Source organism: Sapajus apella, unplaced genomic scaffold, assembly GCF_009761245.1.
Source record: "Sapajus apella isolate SASKATOON/1434 unplaced genomic scaffold, GSC_monkey_1.0 scaffold22, whole genome shotgun sequence".
Classification (NCBI taxonomy): Eukaryota; Metazoa; Chordata; class Mammalia; order Primates; family Cebidae; genus Sapajus; species Sapajus apella.
In genome coordinates, this window is record NW_022436962.1 from 2,012,781 (window position 1) to 2,034,551 (window position 21,771).

The following is a 21,771-nucleotide window of genomic DNA, read 5'->3' on the forward strand; positions in this document are numbered from 1 at the left end:
CTTTGCTGAGAAAAGTGATGGATGTGGAAATGTTATTTTTGGAGATAAAGCTGGTACTATATTTAATTATCCTTTTGATACAGGGCATATATTGGGGCAGGGAGTAGGCAGGGAGAGAGGGAAAGGAAGAAAATTCTCCAAGAGGGAAAAAGAGTAGGTAGCCGGTCTCTGTGTTATTGAGGGTAGCAAAGAATGATTGCTTGATGGAATAGCCAAGGAGATTCAGGGGACTGGGAAGAGGCTGGTGCAAAAGGGAACTTTCAAGTGAAATGCTGCATGTGACAGTGTGAATAATTGCTTTGACCCCATTGATATTCAGAAAAAGCATAAAGCCCATAATTCACTTGAAGAGGTAAGCTCTTTTGAGAAAGCTGGTGATGCTGTAAGATTCCTTCCAGGTCATTATAAGTCAAAACAGAGTCCACCTGCATATGTGAGATGGCAGCTGTACATCCTGGGGGGTGATCAATGTATAGACACTATGAGAATATATCATACACCTGCCAACCCTTCCAGATCTCCAAGCTATCTGTATTGTTTTGTATTTTGTGGTTGGGGGATGAGGAGAATCAGATAACAGCCTGGACAAGAAGGTATAAAAGGATTGTGAGGGAGACGACTGACCAGAAATTGGGAGCTGTGGTCAAAACGCTGCTGGGAACGAGAAGGTATAAAAGGATTGTGAGGGAGACGACTGACCAGAAATTGGGAGCTGTGGTCAAAACGCTGCTGGGAACGAGAAGGTATAAAAGGATTGTGAGGGAGACGACTGAACAGAAATTGGGAGCTGTGGTCAAAACGCTGGTGGGAAGAGGAGGTGTTGATTGAGTCAGGTAAAAGCAGACACAAAATTGAATTCAATAGGATTTGAATATGTTAAAGACATCCAGTGTAGTTTTGGTTTCTGCAGAGTATGACATGGACCTAATAATAGTTGGACCTAAGAAATGGATACAAACTGGTCTGGCTGCTGGTGTGAGCAAACCAAGATGTAAGTAAGCTCAGCCTGCTTCTGCAAGACGACTGACTCTGGTTCTCTCTTTGACTGATTCTTCAGAGTACCCACAGTCTTTTTTTCCTTCCTATTTCTCATTAATATTTTATATTCTTCAGCCTTCTTTTGGGTTCTCTTTTCTTTTTATATCCAGCCAGTTCTCAGTCAGGTCGGTTCTACCTGTTTGTTATTTCCTTCTACTCTCTTATCTCCATTGCTTCTGTAGATAAAGACCTACTCATTGCCCACTTGGATTACCACAAGATGCCCTAACAGATGCACTTGTCTCCTGTCTTGTCCTCTTTTCTCATCAATTGGCTGGTGTCTGATCATTGCATGCACAACTGTCATTATGTCAGTTTGCTGCGTTGAGTCGATCAATAGCTTCCCATTCATTTCAATTAGTTAACAAACTCCTTAGCATGGCATAAAGGAGTCTTCATAAATCACCCTTGTAACCTCTCCAACAGCAATTTTAGTCTTCTCCCTAAAGTAATCCTCTAACTTTCTACATCTGCAATATATTCTCTCCACCTCTAAGACTTTGTGCATGTTCTCCGGGCTGGAGGTAAACACACCCCTTCTCCACCATTCAACAGGCAAACCCCCATGCAGCCTCATATTTTGGGGTTCATTTGCCTTTCTGGCAAACCAGTAGAAGGTTCTAATAAATGTGTTAAGTTCTAACTCTATAAGATTCTATTGGCATGTTCATGAGAAGCTAGTCTTATATCATAATAACTATTGATTACTGTTAACATTAAGTTTGTTGAGCCAGGTGCGGTGGCTCATGCCTGTAATCCCAGCACTTCGGGAGGCTGAGCGGGCAGGTCAGGAGTTCAAGACCAGCCCAACCAACGTGGTGAAACCCTGTCTCTACTAAAAATACAAAAATGAGCTGGGGGTGGTGACACGCACTTATAATCCCAGCTACTCAGGAGGCTGAGGTAGGAGAATTGCTTGAAACTGGGAGGCAGAGGTTGCAGTGAGCTAAGATTGCGCCATTGCATTCCAGTGGTCCAGCCAGGGCAACACAGCAAGACTCCCTCTCAAAAAAAATTAAATTTGTTAATTAATCATTAACCATTACAATGTGCTCAGCATTAAGTTAGGCCTTGAGGAAAAGGATGAGCAAGAGATAGCTTCTGCCCTTGTGGAAATCACAGTAGAAAGTAATGAAAATGACTAAAAGCCAAGCAACATAGTAAGCGCTATAACAGAGCTCTAAAATCACACAGGAGGTAATGGCCAGGTTTCCTAAGGAGTTGGACATGACTTCACAAATTAGACAAGCCCTATACCCTACTATATTAGTCAGGGTTCTCTTAGAGGGAAGAGGGAAGAGGGACAGAACTAATTATATGTATATATATGTGTGTGGGTGTGTGTGTGAGTTTATTAAGTACTAACTTACATGATCACAAGGTCCCACAATAGGCTGTCAGCAAGCTGAGGAGGAAGGAGAGCCAGTTTGAGTCCCAAAACTAAAGATTTTGGAGTCTGATATTCGAGGGCAAGAAGCATCCAACATGGGAGAAAGATGTAGGCTGGGAGAATAGACCCGTCTCTCCTTTTCATATTTTTCTGCCGGCTTCATATTTTTTGGCAGCTGATAAGATTGTGCCCACCAGATTAAGGGCGGATATGCCTTCCCCATGCCACTGACTCAAATGTTAATCTTTTTTGGAAACACCCTCACAGACACACCCAGGATTAACACTTTGTATACCTCAATCCAGTCAAGTTGACAGTATCAACCGTCACACCTGCCTTAAAGAACTAGTAGGGTTTGTCAGGCAGAGAAGGAAAGGAAAGAAGTTTCCAGGCAAAGGGAATTAGCATATTATAAACACCAGCCTTAATATTATTGTTTTATTTTTGAATGCTGCTGCTATCACTGTTGTTTCAAATGTCTCACCATTAGCAAGGCCTTAACTTGACTTACTGGGAGTGGTGTTTGTTCATTTTTGCTAGACACATTCACTCATTTCATGGCTGGCGTTGTGTTGGTTTATATTTATTGCCTGATGATCCCTCTTTACTTTCTGTGGTCACACCCAATTTTGAAAGTCTTTTCACAAGCAGTGGTCTGTGCAAGTTTCAATCAGCAAAATCACAGTTCTATTAAACCTTGCTGATTCTGGTTTGTCACCATGAAAAGCTTCGTGCCTCTTTTGTAGATGTAAATGTGTGTAGTATTCAGTGCTCGTGGTTTCATTTGGAGTGTTTGGATATATTTACATTTTTGCTTAGGAAAGCATCTTTCTGAACTGTCACTACAAACTGTGAATTCCACTAGGAAACGGGTCTTCAGAATATTGGCAAGGTTCTCATGTTCACTGTTATCTCTATTTAAATATCTTTGGGGTTTGTCTGTGGAACACACATGCTCTTATTAATTGATTACACATTAATAAAAATGATAACAAGTTAACAGTTGTAGACACTTTTTCAATGGAAGTGCTAGCATGATGAAATGGGCTCCGTGAAACTTCTGTTCCATTGGATTCCACTTAACTGAACATGAAGAAACAGTTTAGTTACCCTATTTTAAAAATAAGGGAATTTCATAATGGTCTACTTAAACGGTCTGCAAAAAGAAATTATAGTGATTTTCTGGCATTTTCTACCTCATAAAGCCCTTCCACACTCATTTTGTCTTTAGATTAGCCTATTGGCTCAGTTCTTTTTCAACTATAATAATAATTACGATTATTATAGACGCCTGTATTTACTACTTATATATGAATCAAAATAGTCTAGACCCAGGGATGGTGATCTTAATTACTGTGTTCAACTATGTGTTTAATCACAGTATTAAATATTCTTTATGTTTACATTACCTATTACAGGAGTTTAGTTTATTTGATGACACAGAGAACCCCAATGCACTAAAAATATACCTTATCTTAAACTGGAATTGAGGAGCTGGGTTACTGGAAGTGGTAGGGGTAAAAATACAGGACTTGTCACTTTCAGTAATAGCCATGCCTGTATTTCTACTCCCAATCTCAAATGCCTGAGATCACGGAATTCAACAATTATGGCTGAATACGTGAGTAAATGAATAATTAATATTGCATGGGACATAAGGTCCTCCAGTCATTTATGTCTTTGATAAGTAGCTTTTTCAGGTGACTCTTGAAAGTAAGCAAACTCACTATGCTAGTAACTCCTTGCATTGCCAATATTAGGCAGTCCCAAGAGAGCTGAGATGGAAGAACAGAAAATAGGCGCATACAGTTATCAGCAGTTATATTTCTTCAAGTTGAAAAAGTAGAATAATTAATTTTGTAATGAACTCTATGCTTAGATTGCTATCTTTCTTTTTAGAGCTTTATTTCCAATAGCTTCTTTTTCTTTAAGTTTAGGTACATAGTAGTCTTACAAGCAGAATTATTTCAGTTCAACTTTAGAGTTAAAAGACGTAGGACAAAGGAGCTGATCTCAGGGCTTTGATGATGAGTTTAAAGGTGAAGTCAGACCACCTGCAACAAAGCAACTCACTATGACCAGAGACAAGCACACAACTGACTTAATCTCATTTTAAAAGTATGATAATAAATCTCATTTAGACATTCAATGCTGCTTGATAATCCTATTACACTTCCCTGGCATCATAATCTTACCTTCTAAAATGACCATTTTACCCTTTCCCTTCTCCCCTTAAATTACTCCTCATTCTCAGTTGATCGTTATCCTTGAATTGAGTTTGAAAATAGCGGTAATAAGACAGGACTTTCTCATCTTTCTACCACAAGATCTACGTACCTACTTGTATCAGTCCATGCGCGTGGTCATCTCCCTGTGAATGTGTCTCTGTTTGTGTTGAAGGCTAATTCTTCTGCTTGGGATCTGAATTCTATGCTTCCTGCCTTCTCAAGGACTTTGCTTCTGCAACAGTTCCCCTCTCTCTTCTTCATAGAAATTATTTCTCCTCTAGAAGAGTTTCAATCAGCGTATGATTATGCTGTAACATTTCTAGTCCAGACAAGAAACACATGCTTGACACACATCTCTCTCAAGCTGCAGCCCATTTCTCTCATCATTTTTAGAGTTGTATAGTTATCTATAACTGCTATCTCTTGCTTTTTCACCACACTTTCTCTCCTCAAACTCCTCCTCCACATAGGTAAATCTAACAGTCACCTCTCTGTCTTATTTTACTTGAACTCTTGGCAGCATTCAAGACAGGTGGTCACCCTTTCCTTTTCAAGGCAATACTCAATCTGTACAGGAGTTAGCTAGTGCTTCATAATGCATCACCCTAAAACTCAGTGGCTTGAAATGTTTACGTGTGCTCATGAGTCTGTGAGTTTTCCAGGTGGCTCATAAGATGTCTTCTTTGTTCATGCCTGTGTTCATGGTCGTCGGCAGGTAACGTGGCTGTGCTGATTTAGGCTGGGCTCTGACATGTTGGGGGTTGGCCAGATCTAGAATGGCCTCAGCTGGGATATTTCAAAGATGGCTGCTTTCCACACAATCTGGCCAACTCTCTTTTACTAGCTCTATCCATCTACAAAGTAATGGCTGTGAGGCACTGATGACAATTTTTGACCTTGTGTGTATTTGTGTGCTAATACAGGGAATAAAAACCGAAATCCTTGTATTCCTTTGCAAGTCTGTAAATTGCATGGTTTTGTTTTTAGGTGCAATGGAAATGAGTAAGAATTCAATGGAATAATTTTTCATATTGTAGTTTCTGATTGTGCAAAGGATCAAAACAAGGGTAAAGGACAATTAAAAACATGCTAAGGTTATTACATTTCTGTTTGGAGATCTATAGGAGCAGAAAAAGCCTTTTAGTATAAGTACATGTACAAAAAAAGTCAACTTTTTTATGTGACTGAGAAAGCTATCATAGATAAGCGAGCTAGCTCTGAAATACATAAAACCTTTTCATATGTAAATAAAGTAAAACCTGGCAGCTCTACCATCTGTGAGGGTGTGAGAGTTCTTGGAAAATGACTCATTCAGTTAGGCAAAGATGTGAAACAATATTTGAATATAAAAATATGCAAACTACACAGAATCTAGGATACTGAGGACAGCAATAGCACATACAGAGTATTTAGAATAGACGTGAGATTGTTGAGAAATTGACAAATACTACAGTAATGAATGAAAAATCTAAAAGTAATAAATACTGCTTTTGAAAAATTCTTCTGACTTAGTAGGTAAAAATAAGTGTTAAAGGACCTGCAGAAATCGTTTATTTCAACATCATTTTGCAGATTAAAGAACTAAAAAAATCTTCGGCCCAGAGAGGTTGAGTGAATTGCCTATAGGACATAGGAAGCCTGTGGCGCTGGCAGGACTGATGCACAGTGTGCTGAGACCCAATTCTCCTCTTCTTCATCCAGGCCTGGAACCATTTTACTTCTGAGAAAATCCTTTACTGACTTTAATGTGTTTCTATAGTATTTAGGGCCTAAAAGATTATCCTTTCTTTTGTTCAGGCTCAGGAATTTATTATTAACTCAAGTGCTCCATATCCAGAAAAAAGCTTTCACATCCAGAAAACTGACATCTTGATGGTTTTCATGAGAAAACCATTTTCTTATATAAGGCAAATCACAATGCTGTTTTTCAGAATGATTTTTTCACATGATAACTCCCCAAATGTGCAATTTTACTCATTATTTTAGTCACCTAAACTCTGCAGGATATAGTGATCGAATTCTTCAATTCTGTGCTGAGTGGAAATCCTCCAATGCTGTGGTAATGTCAGGGAGACAACTTTAATTGATGCCTTCCCCGCCACTCCCTCAAAAAATGGGAAACAATGTTCCTAAGAATGTTTGGTATCTTTCTGTTCTTTAATTGGGAATCAATTTTCATTCTAGTAAATAGGGAAAAATATGACATAAAACCAATACACTGTTTGATTTTCCTTGCCCCAAAAGTTGGGAAAATGGGGAAACAAATAGAATTCAAATTTTCCTCCATTTACCTGACATGAATGTAAAATTGACTATTTCTGAGACACTAAGATATGGGGTAAAATTTTAACTTTTTCTCCTAAAAAGAAACAATGATACTGGTAATTTAAAACAGGGTCCCCAATGCCTGAGGCACAGACCAATGCCCGTTTGTGGCCTGTCAAGAACTGGATCGCACAGCACGAGGTGGTGGTAGCTGAGCGAGCATTGCCACCAGAGCTTGGGCTCCTGTAAGACCAGCAGTGGCATTAGATTGTCACTGGAGCGCGAATCCTGTTGTGAGCTGTACATGTGAGGGATTTAGGTTGCGTGCGCCTTATGAGAATCTAACGCCTGATGATCTGAGGTGGAAGAGTTTCATCCCAAAACCATTCTATCCTTGGAAAAATTGTCTTCCATTAAACTAGTCCCTAGTGCTAAAAAGGTTGGGGACCACTGATCTAAAACAATGATCAGTTAAAATCATTTCAGTTTATAATTTTAATTCCAGTCTAAACAAATATTAATTATTGTTACTAAACTATACATGTCATCGAAGATTCATATAATTGAAGATTATGTGAATACTTTGGTAACAATAATTAACTTTTCTCTTTTTTTTTTTGAATACTTTGGTAACAATAATTAACTTTTCTTTTTTTTTTTTTTTTGAGACAGAGTCTTGCTCTGTCACCAGGCTCCAGGCTGGAGTGCAGTGGCGTGATCTCATCTCACTGCAACCTCTGCCTCTCGGGTTCAAGCAATTCTCCTGCCTGAGCCTCCCAAATAGCTGGGACTACAGGTGCATGCCACCATGCCCAGCTAATTTTTGTATTTTTAGTAGAGACAGGGTTTCACCATGCTGGCCAGGACGGTCTTGATCTCTTGATCTTGTGATCCGCCGGCCTCGGGCTCCCAAAGTGCTGGGATTACAGGTGTGAGCCACTGCGCCCAGCCATTAACTTTTCTTTAGGCTGGAATTAAAATTTATCTGCATATATTACATGAAAATCCAAGATTTTATAGCACCCATGTTCTTACTAATACAAATATAGGAACAGCGCGGGTAAGTAGTTCGGAGAGAAATGAAGAGTGTGAAGACTGGAGTCACATTGCCCAGCTTGAAGCCCCGGGCTGTCACTGTTATCCAGGCGTCTCCAGGCAGGCTCCTTTGTCTTTGCCTCTCGTTTTGTAAAACAAGAGCACTAATAGGGCTCTCGCAGTAGGACTGAGATAATTTATGCATTGCACTAACAAAGTACTTAGTATTTAACAATAATTTAGCTTAGCTGTAACTAGGAGACTGGGCTAGTGGCACAGTAACCTACTATATTTCCTAATTTTCTTTGTATTTCTTTTCTTTTGTTTCTTTTTTTCAAAGCTCCAAAATCTGTTATCAGCTTATCTATCATTTACTTTTTTCTCTTAAAAATAATATCAGTTTAGTTGAGGTCAGACAGACAGAATGATTATAAAACCCATCTGTGTTTTAAAATGGCTATATAACCCATAATTCTTTATTTCTGTCTCTCTGTCTTACTGGTTTCCTCATTGCTTACTGAAGTAAATAAAACCCTTGACATATTCATTTTTAGATCTGTTGAAAAGTCATAAGCATATCCTGCTTAAAGATTATCTTTTAGCAAATTACCTTTTAACAGAATTGAGTGTGTTTTCAAATTGATGAAAAGGAGAAGAAATAAAAAAACCCAACACCCACTAAAAAGCTGTCATGACCATGTTTTTCTTGCAAGTGTTAAAAAGCATGTTCCTCTTCTGCATTCTTGACTTATTCCAAGTTAAATTATAAGGTCATAATTATTACTAGAAAGATATAGCAACAGTTGTATTTTGTTTTGTTTAATGCCATGCCAAAGTATGAGTTATGTCACATTTTCTGTAAATGTAAATTTAAGATTTACATTTCAAATTTCTTAATATAAAAACATGAAGCCATAAGCAACTAGGTGGCACTCACACACCTTTTCTTTTTCCTCAAAAAATATGATGTACATTTACTTGGTGGCTCTGTAGTTCACATGGATTTCTGGTTTCATGTCACAGACCATGCTCAAGAGCTGTTTCATCACACATTCCATACACTTATTATAGTGTCCATTAAGTTCTTGTATCTTCCTTAGTGTTTGTTCTTCTATTTCATCTGAGAGATTACTCTGAGAGCCCATTATCTACCAAAACCAAACAGAGAAAATTCACAACGTCATAACACAATTTATTGTTTTACAAGTTAAATTTGTCTTAGCCTGTTTACTGATGATTATCCTATGGTGCACAATTATGTACTCCTTATCTAGAATTTTTTTCAGAGAACAGACAAGATCATCAATGCTGTGAGTGGGAAGGATGAACTTTCATAAAATATTGAAGCTGGTCATAGCAGATTACTTTCACTTTTAACCGACCTCTACATGGTACAAATTGAATACACATTTATAAGCATGAAACTATGCCCAGAAGTCCTTTTCCATCGTATTTTTCATGTATTTATAACAGTTTCCATATCTTTCCCATTATTTACTTTCTGAATTATAAATGGAAAATATAGTTGAAAGATACCATTAAACCCACTTTTGCTGTTTTTTTTGAGTGAATAACTGGTTTTTCTATTTTTAAAATACATTATCTGAACTGACCATGTCTTGTTTATCAGGAAGACAGTCACAATATGCCCTATAAGATACTTTTATATTCACAAGTGTATTTCCTCCTTATTTTTTTTTTTTTTTGAGACAAAGTCTTACTGTGTCACCCAGGGGATTCAAGCAATTCTCCCACCTCAGATTCCCAAGTAGTTGGGGCTACAGATGCGTGCCACCACACCTGGCTAATTTTGTATTTTTAGTAGGGACCGGGTTTCACTATGTTGGCTTGGCAGGTCTCGAACTTCTGACCTTGTGATCCTCCTGCCTTGGCCTCCCAAAGTGCCTTGGCCTCCCTCATTACAGGCATGAGTCACCGTGCCTCACCGTACAAGTGGATTTTTTTGGATAATAGATATTATCATGAAAATTTTAGTGTAAGTTGTGTTTCTTTCAAATTGAGTATGCTTGTTCATTTAGTTACATTATAATTTTAGACAGTGTAATATATCTTTCTAATTGCTCTTTAATTGGCAGTGATTCTCAGTCTTTTCCATTATAAGCTCTTTCCTCATAGCTTCTTTATCCAGAAATGATTTGATCAAAATATAATTTCATCAGGGGAGTTAACAATTTAAAGGAATTCTGCAGTGAAACACTTTGAAAGTTAGCCTTTATTAAAGCAAACAATCAACTCCTAATGTATCACCTTTGTAAATTCAGCCTTTCTTAAACATGGCATTTTAAAGGCAAGAAGACTGTTTTACGTTTGTTTGCTTTTTCCTTCTGTGAGTGTTTAGGAAAAGTATGCATTTAATTTAATCCAAGAGACTCCACTGACTTCTACTTCAGGATTGTTAAACTATTCTAAATTCTAAAATCTGCATGATCTTTTTGAGTCCTAGGCTTGAAATCAAATGCCTCTGAGGCTCTTGGGTTCAAGTTCTTTTCTGTTTACAGTCCAGGCAACAGGGTCTTCTCAGTTCAAAGAAAATAATTTTGAGAAGTTGCAGCTTCTAAGACATCAAATAACTTTTGCAGAATAACATTTTGATGAGTGAGTATACAAGAAGCAGAAACATATGGATCAAATTTCCCTTGCTAAGAAGAAATTTTAAAATAGAAGAGAACTACTTATTGAAATGGTTCTACCAAGCTCAAAATTTTTCTTCTAAATTTAGTATCTTAAATGGGATTCTACCAAACTTAAAAAAAAAAAAGATTTTCTCTAAATTCAATGTCCTCTAGTGGCAAAAAATTAAAAGCAAACTGTTGTGAAACTATTAAAAATAGTTGTCATTAGGACAGTATTAAAAATAGTTGTCATTAGGTTAATTTAGTGTAACCTTTCTGAATGACTTTGGAAAAGTTAATCTCAACCTTATTTTCTCTATTTTTTTCTTAATAGGGATAATATCCCATTTGGTAAGATACTGTAAAATGCAAACCAGATTCACTGGTAAGTGGGCAGAGCAGTTGTGTCTAACAAAATTATAATATGAGCCACAAAGGCAACTCATATACATATCATTATAAATTTTCTAGAAACCACATTAAAAATGTAAAAGAAATAGTTATAGTTATTTTAATATATTTAACCTCATATTCACATTTTAACATACAATCAATTAAAAAATTATTACATTCTTTTATTTCATACTAAGACTTTAGAATCTGGTATGTTACACTTGCAGCACATCTTGATTGGGACTAGCTACACTTCAAGGGCTTAGTAGCCACATGTAAAGTGGTCACCATTTTGGACAGTGCAGCAATAGATGGCAGCTGTTAATATTAGTTGAATTCTTAATGTGGCTTGCGGAGACACCATAATCATTTTCCAGAGAAACTTATAAAGATGACATGTGGCACAGAAGTTTAACTCTGCGGCGGCTCACACCTGTATTCCCATCACTTTTGGAGGCTGAGACGGGCAGATCATGAGGTCAGGAGATTGAGACCATCCTGGCCAACATCATGAAACCCAGTCTCTACTAAAAATACAAAAATTAGCTGGGCGAGGTGGCACATGCCTGCGATCCCAGCTACTTGGGAGGCTGAGGCAGGAGAATCACTTGAACCCGGGAGACGGAGGTCGCAGTGGGCCAAAATTGTGCCACTGCATTACAGCCTGGGTGACAGAGCAAGACTCCATTTCCAAAAAAAAACCAAAAACAAAAAGAAGTTTAACTCTGAACAAGTAACCCGTATGTGTTAGTGATTATAATTTTCACTGACTGTCCTACTTGTACTTTTCATACTTTTTCAATCTGTTCTGTATTTTCAGAAACATTGTAATACTCTTGCAATACCCCCGTAATCCTGTTTCATCCGGCATAAACAAAATATTATTTCTGAGTTTATTTGATACCCAGTGATTTGAGTTTCTACAGTGTTTCCTATGCAATACTGTAACAATGACTAGTCATACACTATTTTAAATGGTTTTCCTAGGGAAGAATTCCTTATCTTGGTATCTGCAGGCAGAGTATTGATTTAACCCATGTAGGAGTTTCAGTGAAGGAATGTAAGTGACACGAAGGCAAGAATCAGTGCCGGCTTGTTCCTTGATGTATTATAAGTGCCTTAAGCACTGTGTGGCACTTAGTAGACGCTCAATACACATTTTTGTGTTGAGTGGAATGATCAGATCTCTTGATACTACAGAGAACTCATTACCTGTGTTCTGTTGCTCGTGTTGGTGGAAACCTGTCACCTGAATGTTTGGGACAATGTACAAATTAGTAGTTGATAATTCTGTAACGTGTAATGATACGTTTTGTCTAAGGGTGACATGTGAGAACTTCTCCATGTTAATTTTCAAAATGTCAGCTTTGAAACTGATATATAGCTTAACAGCGTAATGACTGATGGTGATGGAAAATATTTAAACATTCAATATGTTTCCTTGTAAGTTGTTTAAATGTTCAGATCCTTCTGTCATATGAAAAACACAGTTTTGTGATCTCAATTTGTGATTGCTTTCAGGAAATAAAATGTTCTTGGGATATAAATTCAGGAAGAAAGAGTAAAGGTATAAAGATCTTCAGTGTGCCCAAGGCAACCATTTTCAGGTTCTCTATTTAGATTCATGATCTATCTGAGTTTTACTTGTATTAACAACAGATTTAATTTTTCTACTGTAGTCCAGATTTCTTTTTAGCAATGTAATATCTTCTTTAGTAGAAGGTGTTATCTTGGATAGCAATAAGGAAGGGATAAATAGATTTTTGATGAAACAATATTTGCTCATGTACAGCCCACATTAGTATACCTGCTTCTGTTGAGAAGTCAGGCACTTGAAAAAGTACATGTATTAACAAGAGCTAAAAAGCAACAAAAAAGTAACATCAAGATACAACACCCACAGCAGACAGGAAGCTGGTTTTTTGGGTCTCCTCCCAAACCTCCTAATTGCCCTGGGTTAATGAGATGAGATTTAAGTGAAATAGCAATATGCCTGACATATGGAGGTCATGCCAAGGAAAGAAGATCTGTGCTAATGGTTTTACAATATGCTTAAAATAGACGAGGCTTAAATATGCTGACCTTTCTATGTGAGCTTTTGATCAAGTAGCTGTAAAATTGGCTTGGACTGCTAATTATGAGAGCTATGAGTTTTAATTATTTAATTATTAACCAAAGCAGAGAACAAATAACCTGAACAAGATATATATCTGATAAGATTCTTCTGGAGAAATAATGTTTGGAGAGATTTAACACAAGCACTTTCTGAAATTATAATCAGTTTTGTCATTACTTAAAAAATGGAAATAATTACATCAGAAATATCCTATATAAGATAATCAAAGTGGGATAATGTTAAGGATGATTATTTTCTCAGGTCCTAATAAATCATGGTTAGGACACGATTCAATAAGGAAGCAAAGCAAAAAAAAAATGTTATTCTTTCAACAAATGTTTATTACATATCTACTGTGTGGCAAGCACTGTTCTAATATCTAGGAAAACAGAGAAAAAAAACAAATAAATGGTTCCTTTGGTGTTTAAAGTCCCAGAAGGAAAGATAGGCAATATGCAAAAAAAAAAAAAAAAGTAAATATAAAAAATGTGAGATACTGCTAAGTGCTATGAGGGAAACAATGGGCTACAACAGGTACGTATTTATGACAGACACGATTTTAGATGAAGTGATCAGGAATAGGCGCTAACAATTGAACAGAGATCAAAGAAACATGACTATCTGAAGAAAAGAAATGCAGAGTGTGAGAATGGTACATGACAAGGCCCTGTGGTAGGGGCATGTTCTGTCTTCTTGAGGAAGAACAGAAGGCCAATATGGCTAGAACAGGACTAATAAAGAGCAGGATGGTAGGAAATGTGGTGAGAGAGATAGCCAAAGGCCAATCGTGGAGGGCTGTATGAACTTAGGACTTTAGGATTTCTTATTTTCAAACATTGATAAAAATATTTATTTTTGCTGAGTGGTCTACTTTATTCTAGAAAGGACTTTATTTTATTTGATCAGAAAGATTTTATGATCATGTGGTCCTATTTACTTAATCCTACATGATCTCCTTATCCATTAGCACTAAAGTGAAAGTTGTAAATAAAGAGGATTTCCAAATTGCTTATAATTTATTTGCAATGTCAGACTTCTGCACAGAGCTTTGTTTATATTTTTACCGAGGGCAAAATAAAATCTCATATAAAATTTAGTTATGACACATGGAGTTGAGCACTTTCTTTTAGACCATGTTGCAACATGGAAGGGAGGATTTTGGCTCCAAAGACTTCACGCATTTATAATTTACAGTAAACTGCAGATATTTAAAAATATGCCAGTGTAGGAAAAAGCATTTGTTTATCTCTAAAAGGAAGATTTAATGAATGAGTCAGCCAGTTGCAAAGATAGTCAGAAAATACCAGAAGGCTTTTCAGCAATTTGTAACAATATCTACTTTGGTCCTTTGTAAATCTTGGAAATGTTAGTTGTTTATGTCACTGGCCATATATATTTATATAAAAACATGTTCTCTAAAGTTTTTGTTTGCTAAAATATGTTAGTCAACAACCGGTGGCAGGAAGGAGAATTTAAGAAATCCTTTCAACTCGTATATTTGGAAATATGGTTTTTCATATATACTATATATTATATCATAACGATTGATTGACCCTTTATGAGACAGATTAAAAATGCCTTGAAAGTGAACATGTAAAATCAATAATTACTATGATTAAGATTTAGTTTGATATTCAGCTTTATTGAACTGTATCTGCTCAATTGCAGCATATTTTTTCTCTCGATATTCCGTGTTACGCCTTATGAATAGGAAGGTCTTATCTCTTCTGCATAAGAAACTGTGCTGACTTTCTTACTCACCTTAGATTGTTTTAGTCGAAACTCCTTATCTCTCTGCATTCTGTACTGGTCAATTTCTACCATTGCTTCCTCCTTGGCTTGCTTCAATCGCTTTCCTTTTCCTGAAAATTAATAATGACATATATATATCATTGTTAATATTTCTGTCCCTATATAACAAAGACATATATATATATAAACAACTATGTGTGTGTATGCATATATATATATATGTATGTGTTGCACACACATGTATATGGAGCTGCAAGCTTCGTTTTTAAAAAGTGGGTACATTCTTCATTATTTTTTGATGATTTTTTTTCTAGAATGGCAAACTTTATTAAAAAACAATAGACCTTGAAAATTGTGTAATTTTTTTCTATTGAATTCTTTAGGACATGTAAATGACAACTTTTTTTCACACTTAGATGTTTAAATAAAATATCTGTCCATTTACTCACAGCAGTAATGCCAGAGAACAGATTCTAACTGTCACTTACTCAAAAAGACATTATTTGGTCAGATTTTCGGTCTTGATTTGCTGCCAGAATCCTTCAGTCCACACCAACTGGATCCTATTTAACACTGGCAGATCTCCAAAATCACTACAAACATTCAACTCAGACTCTATCAAACTAATTTACAATTTTTAGAAACATTTTATTAGGATTTTTTTCTTACCATTTGTTGACTCTACAATGTTTGATTAAGCCTCACAATCATCAAAGTTTTTTTTTTTTTTTTTGTAACTTTCTCTGAGGGCAACTTTCTTGAAAGTGGCTATAAAACCAATTGTTTTTAATGATTAGGAGATTTAGTTAAGTAGCCTTTTTTCTTTTATTAAGAGCAAAGGTGTAAGCCTTAAGCTAGCAGACAACATAAACGAAAGTTTTAAACGAACGCAATGCTGTGGTAATCATTAGCTGAGCACATGAGTTTTTTGATGACCGGAGTAAGTTTTGGGGGTTATAGACTGATATTAATTGGTGCTATGCTCTCTCCACCTACCACCTTGAGCTTAGCTACTAATGCTTCATGATCATTAAAACTTTAAAGAAACTCTGAACTACATTAAAATTCTTTTTTTCTATGAATCTATTGTGTTTTGATTTCAGTAAAATACCTCAATTATTTTGCCCATTAATAGTTTTTTTCCTTTAATAATGTTTCTTAAGTATTGTTTACAATTTTTGTCAACCGTTTGTTATATTGTAAAGGACTCTGAACTAAAAAAAAAAAAAATGTGTTCTCATTAAGTAGCATAAAAGAAAACCTGAGTGTAAACTTTTATCTGTCTGCCATTTACCTATGTATGTATCAACGTTTGCAGCATTTGCACAGAGATGTTTCTCAATTTCTCTCCCGTCTAAGTATGAATTGCTTCACTAGTCGCTGTATGTATATGGAATAAAAATAGAGTCACTGCATTACAAATTGAAATGTGACTCTTTTAATGCATACCACCCCTGAATGGTCTGGAAAGACCTCATTTGGAACAGACATTTTGCTTTGCCTACACTTTCTTTAAAATCCAAGGTCAGGTGAAAACTACTGCTCTTCTGTTGCTTGAGGCTTAATGGAACATTAATAGTAATGCTTATCTTTTCCTTAATTAATGCTAATTACCATTTTATATATACTGATTCCTTCATTCTCTATAGTTGTAATCATTTCCTGACAGCTACACATATGTTATTCACAGAGATTGTCCGTGAACAGAATAAACCAATGATATGTTGGGAGGAAAAACGATTCCTTGATCTCCAACCCACCTCCTTATCTCTGTTTGTCATTTATGTAACTAACCTTATATATTTATATAAAAACATGTTCTCTAAAGGTTTTTTGTTACTAAAATATGTTAGACAGCAATCAATGGTAGGAATGAGACTTTAAGCAAAACCTTCAACTTGTTTATTTGGGAATCTGATTTTTAATATATACTATATATTACATAAAAACTATTGACTGACCCTTTCTGAGACAAATTAAAAATGCCTTGAAAGTGAAAATGTAAAATCAGTAATTATTATGATTAAGATTTAGCTTAATGTTCCGCTTGATTGAACTGCATCTGCTCAATTGCCACATATTTTAGTTAAAAAAAACTTTAGAGAATATGTGTTTATATAAATATATATGGTTAGTTACATAAATCAGGACCAAAATACAGAATGTTAAGTTATTAATTTTTTTAGTAATAATGGGTTGTAAGATACATAATTATTTTACAAAATAAATCACTTGCCTCATTATTCTCCATCTTAATTGCATAATAGTTAAAAATAGTGGTTTTAAAGTTATGCCTCTCCAGCACATAAAAAAAAATCATAGGAAAGGCCCTGTGTGCCCTACCCGTAAGCAGAATTCAGCGCTTCACTAAGAGGCTGTATATTAAGCTCTATCACAGGGTGACAGGCTCAGAGAGTGTCTGTGATTCCCTTGTCATGGCACCAGTCACCTGCTGGTTCTGATTCAATTAAACGCGAGAGCCACGGGGAAATCGCTGCTGGCACAGCAATTTTCTGGATAGACTCAGCAGCTGCTGCTGTGTGAGAGCCTGCATATGCTCCACCTGATTTAATCCAGTGAAAAAAACCGAAGCCTGAAGCCGACTGTTCTGTTAGAGGTGAAGCAAAATGGCATGCATCAAATCCACTTGTATTAACCTGGAGCTTGCTTCTCTCTCCCTGTAAGAAGGTTGCCAAATTCTGAAATTATACTTACTTCTTCGTAAGCATTAAAAACACGCCTGCTGCGACCAAAACGGGGGAGAAAAGGGCATTTGGACTGATTTTTAGGTGATTTGTGGGAAAAGGATTTAAAAAATCAGTTTTGGGCAGGTTAAAACTGAACTCTTTGTAGGAGACAAAGGGTAATGCTGGAAGATGGAAACTCCCTGGCCTTCTGAATAGGATAGGCCAAGTGAGCTGACTGTCCCCAGATGCAGTACATTCTTGAGATGCAGAGAAATCTCATTTTATTGCTTGGATTGTTAAATTTGTTCTAGACTCTTCCTGACGGAGAAGACAGGATTTCATTTATCATCGAAGGGAATCAGAATCATGCAATGGCGTCACTGCAATAAAACATTAGAAGCTTTGTAACTTTAAGCAAGTTACTGAGACTGAGTTTTCTCATGTATAAGACAAAGTTAATAATCTACTATAAAAACTCATTGGAGGGATTAGAAAAAATGTATATAAAATGTTTGATAAAAGTAGTTCTTTAATTATTTTAAATCATTATTAGGAAAACAGGTCCAATTCCTGGGGCCTTTTGCTCAAAAGGAAGGCCAGGAGTAAAGCATCATTTTGAGAAGTCCTCAGGCTGTCACTAGAGAAACCTCTGTAAGCTTCCCGGAGGATATTTAAGTGGAAGCGTGCAGAGGAGAGCTGGGCAGACCAGATGCAGGAGGAAGGTCTGAAATGAAGACAGAGGTTTGCATGTTAGCCATTGGGTCCTGTATCTATGCTACTTAGAGCAATGGGATATAGACAGAAATCAAGGGAGAGTGTACAGAAGGAGGAGAAAAGAAGGTTAAGTTCTCAGCTTGGGGGATGTTAACGCTCAACCTTCCAGAAAAGGAGGAGGAAGCTTGGAAGGAGCCAGCAGTAATCAAAGAAATAGGAGAACCCAAAAGACAGAAGAGTACATTCCAAGAAGGACATAGCCAACAGTATCAAGTGAGACAGAAAACCAAAATAAGAGATATTTAACCAACATTACTAGCTGTCTATTCTGTGCCACACACTATTGTAACTCTAAGGATATAGCAGCGAAAACCACAAACATTTTGTTTCATGGAATTTGTGTTCTGAATGTAGCTGGGGAGATAAAAATAGAAGATGGACAATAAGTATATAATATGACAGGGATGATGATGAAGAAAGAATTAGGGGTAGAGAAAGATGGTGGTGGATTCTACTGCAGACAGATCGGTCCTCTCAGATGAAATAATACATGAGCAGAGACCTAAAGGAATACGGCAACTAGTCATGCAGATATCTGAAAGGGAAGAGTGTTCCAGGCAGAGGGAACAGCAAGAGCAAAGGCCCTGAGGTGGGAGGATGTTTGCCATGCTCAAGGAAGAGCAAAAACACCATCCTGGCTGGAACAAAGAGAACAGGGTGGTTGAATGTAAGGAGATGGTATTAGAAAGACAGCAGCAGGATCAGGTCATGTAGACCTCACAGGGGTCATGGTAAGAACTTTGGTCTTTGGAGTGCTAAATTCAGGAAGGGTTCTTAGCCAAGGTGTGTCATACTACTACTTGTGATTTAAGAGGATTTCTTTGGCTGGTGTGGTGAAAATACATTGTAGGGGTCAAGGAGAAGCAGGAAGATCAGTTTGAAATTTTTTGCAACTGTTCAGGCAAATGTTAATAATTGCTGGAAATAGTAAAGTAGGAGTACAGCTGGCAAGAAGAGGGTGGGTATATTTTGGAGGTGGAGCTGGTACATGAGCAAGAGACAGGGATGAGACAATGATGACACCATTTTATTTGGGGGATGGAGTCAATACCGCAATTTCATTGCTATGCCTATTCAACATCCTATAATGATGCTGATGTTTATATGAACTTAAAGATCAGGGAAGCAATGAGTGCTGGGAATATTAAGTTTGGGAGTCATCAACATGGAGCTGCTATGCAAAGACATGAGATTGGATGAGATCACCTCAGAAGTACTTGCCAATATATCAGAGAACATCCAAATTGGGGTCCCGACTTTAAAGATCGAGAAGACAGGCCGGGCGCAGTGGCTCACGCCTGTAATCCCAGCACTTTGGGAGGCCGAGATGGGTGGATCACGAGGTCAAGAGATCGAGACCATCCTGGTCAACACGGTGAAACCCCGTCTCTACTAAAAATACAAAAATTAGCTGGGCGTGGTGGCGCATGCCTGTAGTCCCGGCTACTCGGGAGGCTGAGGCAGGAGAATTGCTTGAACCCGGGAGGCGGAGGTTGTGGTGAGCCGAGATCACGCCATTGCACTCCAACCTGGGTAACAAGAGCGAAACTCTGTCTCAAAAAAAAAAAAAAATCGAGAAGACAACAGAAAGCCAACCATGAGGGGAGTGTTCCAAAGTCAAATGAAGAAAGAGTTTCAAAGATGAAAGGAGGATCTAATTGTGAACGAGATACTGAATTAACATTGGGGTTAGCAATACTGGTGATCTTGGCAAGAGAAGCTATTGGTGGAGTTATAGGAAGAGATGTTCAATAGAAAATGGAACAAAAAATTGTAGACACTCGGAATATAGGCAACTTCTTTGAGAAATTTTAACAAACAAAGGGGAACAAAGAAAATAAAATAAGGGCTCAAGGTGGTCAAGTGGATTTGACAGTTAGAGGATTTAATTGTGCTGCCCGAAAATATATGTTGCAGTCCTAACTCCTGGTACCTGTGAATGTGACCTTACTTGGAAACAGGGTCTTTGTAGATGTAATCAGGTTAAAATGAGGTATAAAGGATTAAGATGGGTCCTAAATCCACCAGCTGCTTCCCTTATAAGGAAAATTTGGATAGAGAGACATAGAGTCAGAGCGGACACACAGGGAGAAAGGCTGTGTAATGATGGAGGTCTAGATGAAAATGAAGCAGCTGCAAGACAAGAGTGCCCAGGACGGCTGGCCACCGCCACTGACCAGGACAGAGGCATGGTGTTTCTCCCTCAGTACCTCCAGAAGGATCCAACCTTGCTGGCATCTTCTGTTTGGACTCCTGGCCTCCAGAACTGCGAGATAATAAGTTTCTGCTTAAACGCACCTCGTATATGGTAATTTATTACAGCATCCCTAAGTAACAATGCAGAGAATCGGCAAGGAGCATAGAGAAAACAATGCTAGTTGAACATTGGAGGCAAAGCCAGATACCCTCCCGCTGTGGAAAGAATACGTATGAAAATGAATGTGCCACCTGACAAACATATGCACGAACAGTTCAGAAGCCATTTTTATTTGCTATATAAGCAAAGGGTACTTTGGTAATGTTTGAAGATTTCTGTTAGTAACAACCATTTTTGATCTATTCTTTCCCTTAGAAAACAAAGCAAAACCAAACCAAACAGAACTTCTTGGCTTTGTTGGGCGGTTGTCAATGCTATGATAAAACCAATCTGATTCAAGGAATGCTATTATTTTTCTCAGCAACTACAAACATTAGGAAAGAAATGTCACCAGAAAAACAAAGAGGCAAACTCTGCTTTGCTGACTGTCACTGCTAGAGCTTCTCACACTAAACCTACCGCCTGTCAGATGGTCACTTCCTGGGTTTTCAATTGCTTTTCTTCTACTTATATTTTCCTTATTAAATATGTAACAAATAGTTTTGTGTAGCTCCTTGACTGAATATAACCAAATGCTATTAGTAGAAGAAAATGCTCTGTGGTTATTATTTTAATATTACCTACTTGAAGAAATGAAAGCCCAATGCACTCACAAATACTCTGTTAGTCTGTGGACTATAAAGGAAGAGGAAGTATTTACAGGCCTACAAAACATGCAAGACAGGGCCATGAAATTCTTATACAACAACTTTTATTAGTTTATTAAAACTCTTGTCTTTATGAACAAAAGCATCCCCTTGCATAGTGAAGAATTTATTAAATCAAGGTGCTTGTTGAAAGAATTCAGAATATATGCATATTTGGAAGCAAACAGGCAATTTGCTGATTGAAAAAATTATGGATGGTAGGCATCCTATAGACCCACAAAAATAAATCTGCATTACAGTATTATGTGATGTAGTGTCTAGAATGAAATATTTTCTTAAGTATTTATTTTGCACCAAAGTGTAACTCAATGAAAGACCTCATAGAGGACCATGCTTAAGAAATTTCCAGAACTTAACTATCTTGCTGTTTTTTTCAACAAAATTATTTTTATTAGACATTGAAATAGTATTAATAGCTAAAATTTGTTGAGCACCT

The 21,771-nt window shown here is 37.1% G+C and overlaps 1 protein-coding gene across 2 annotated transcripts in view; it reads right to left on the reverse strand.

Moving 5' to 3' along the window:
* Positions 1-8,643: 8,643 nt before the first annotated feature.
* Positions 8,644-21,771, reverse strand: part of ATP6V1G3 (ATPase H+ transporting V1 subunit G3) — a 29,476-nt gene continuing 16,348 nt past the window's right edge. For both annotated transcript variants that reach the window (XM_032288639.1, XM_032288638.1), the window contains exons 2-3: positions 14,860-14,960; positions 8,644-9,089 (exon numbers count right to left, since the gene is read on the reverse strand). In XM_032288639.1, the coding sequence (XP_032144530.1) occupies positions 8,931-9,089; positions 14,860-14,960 (260 nt within the window). In that variant the 3' untranslated portion in view covers positions 8,644-8,930. The remainder of the gene's footprint in view (positions 9,090-14,859; positions 14,961-21,771) is intronic.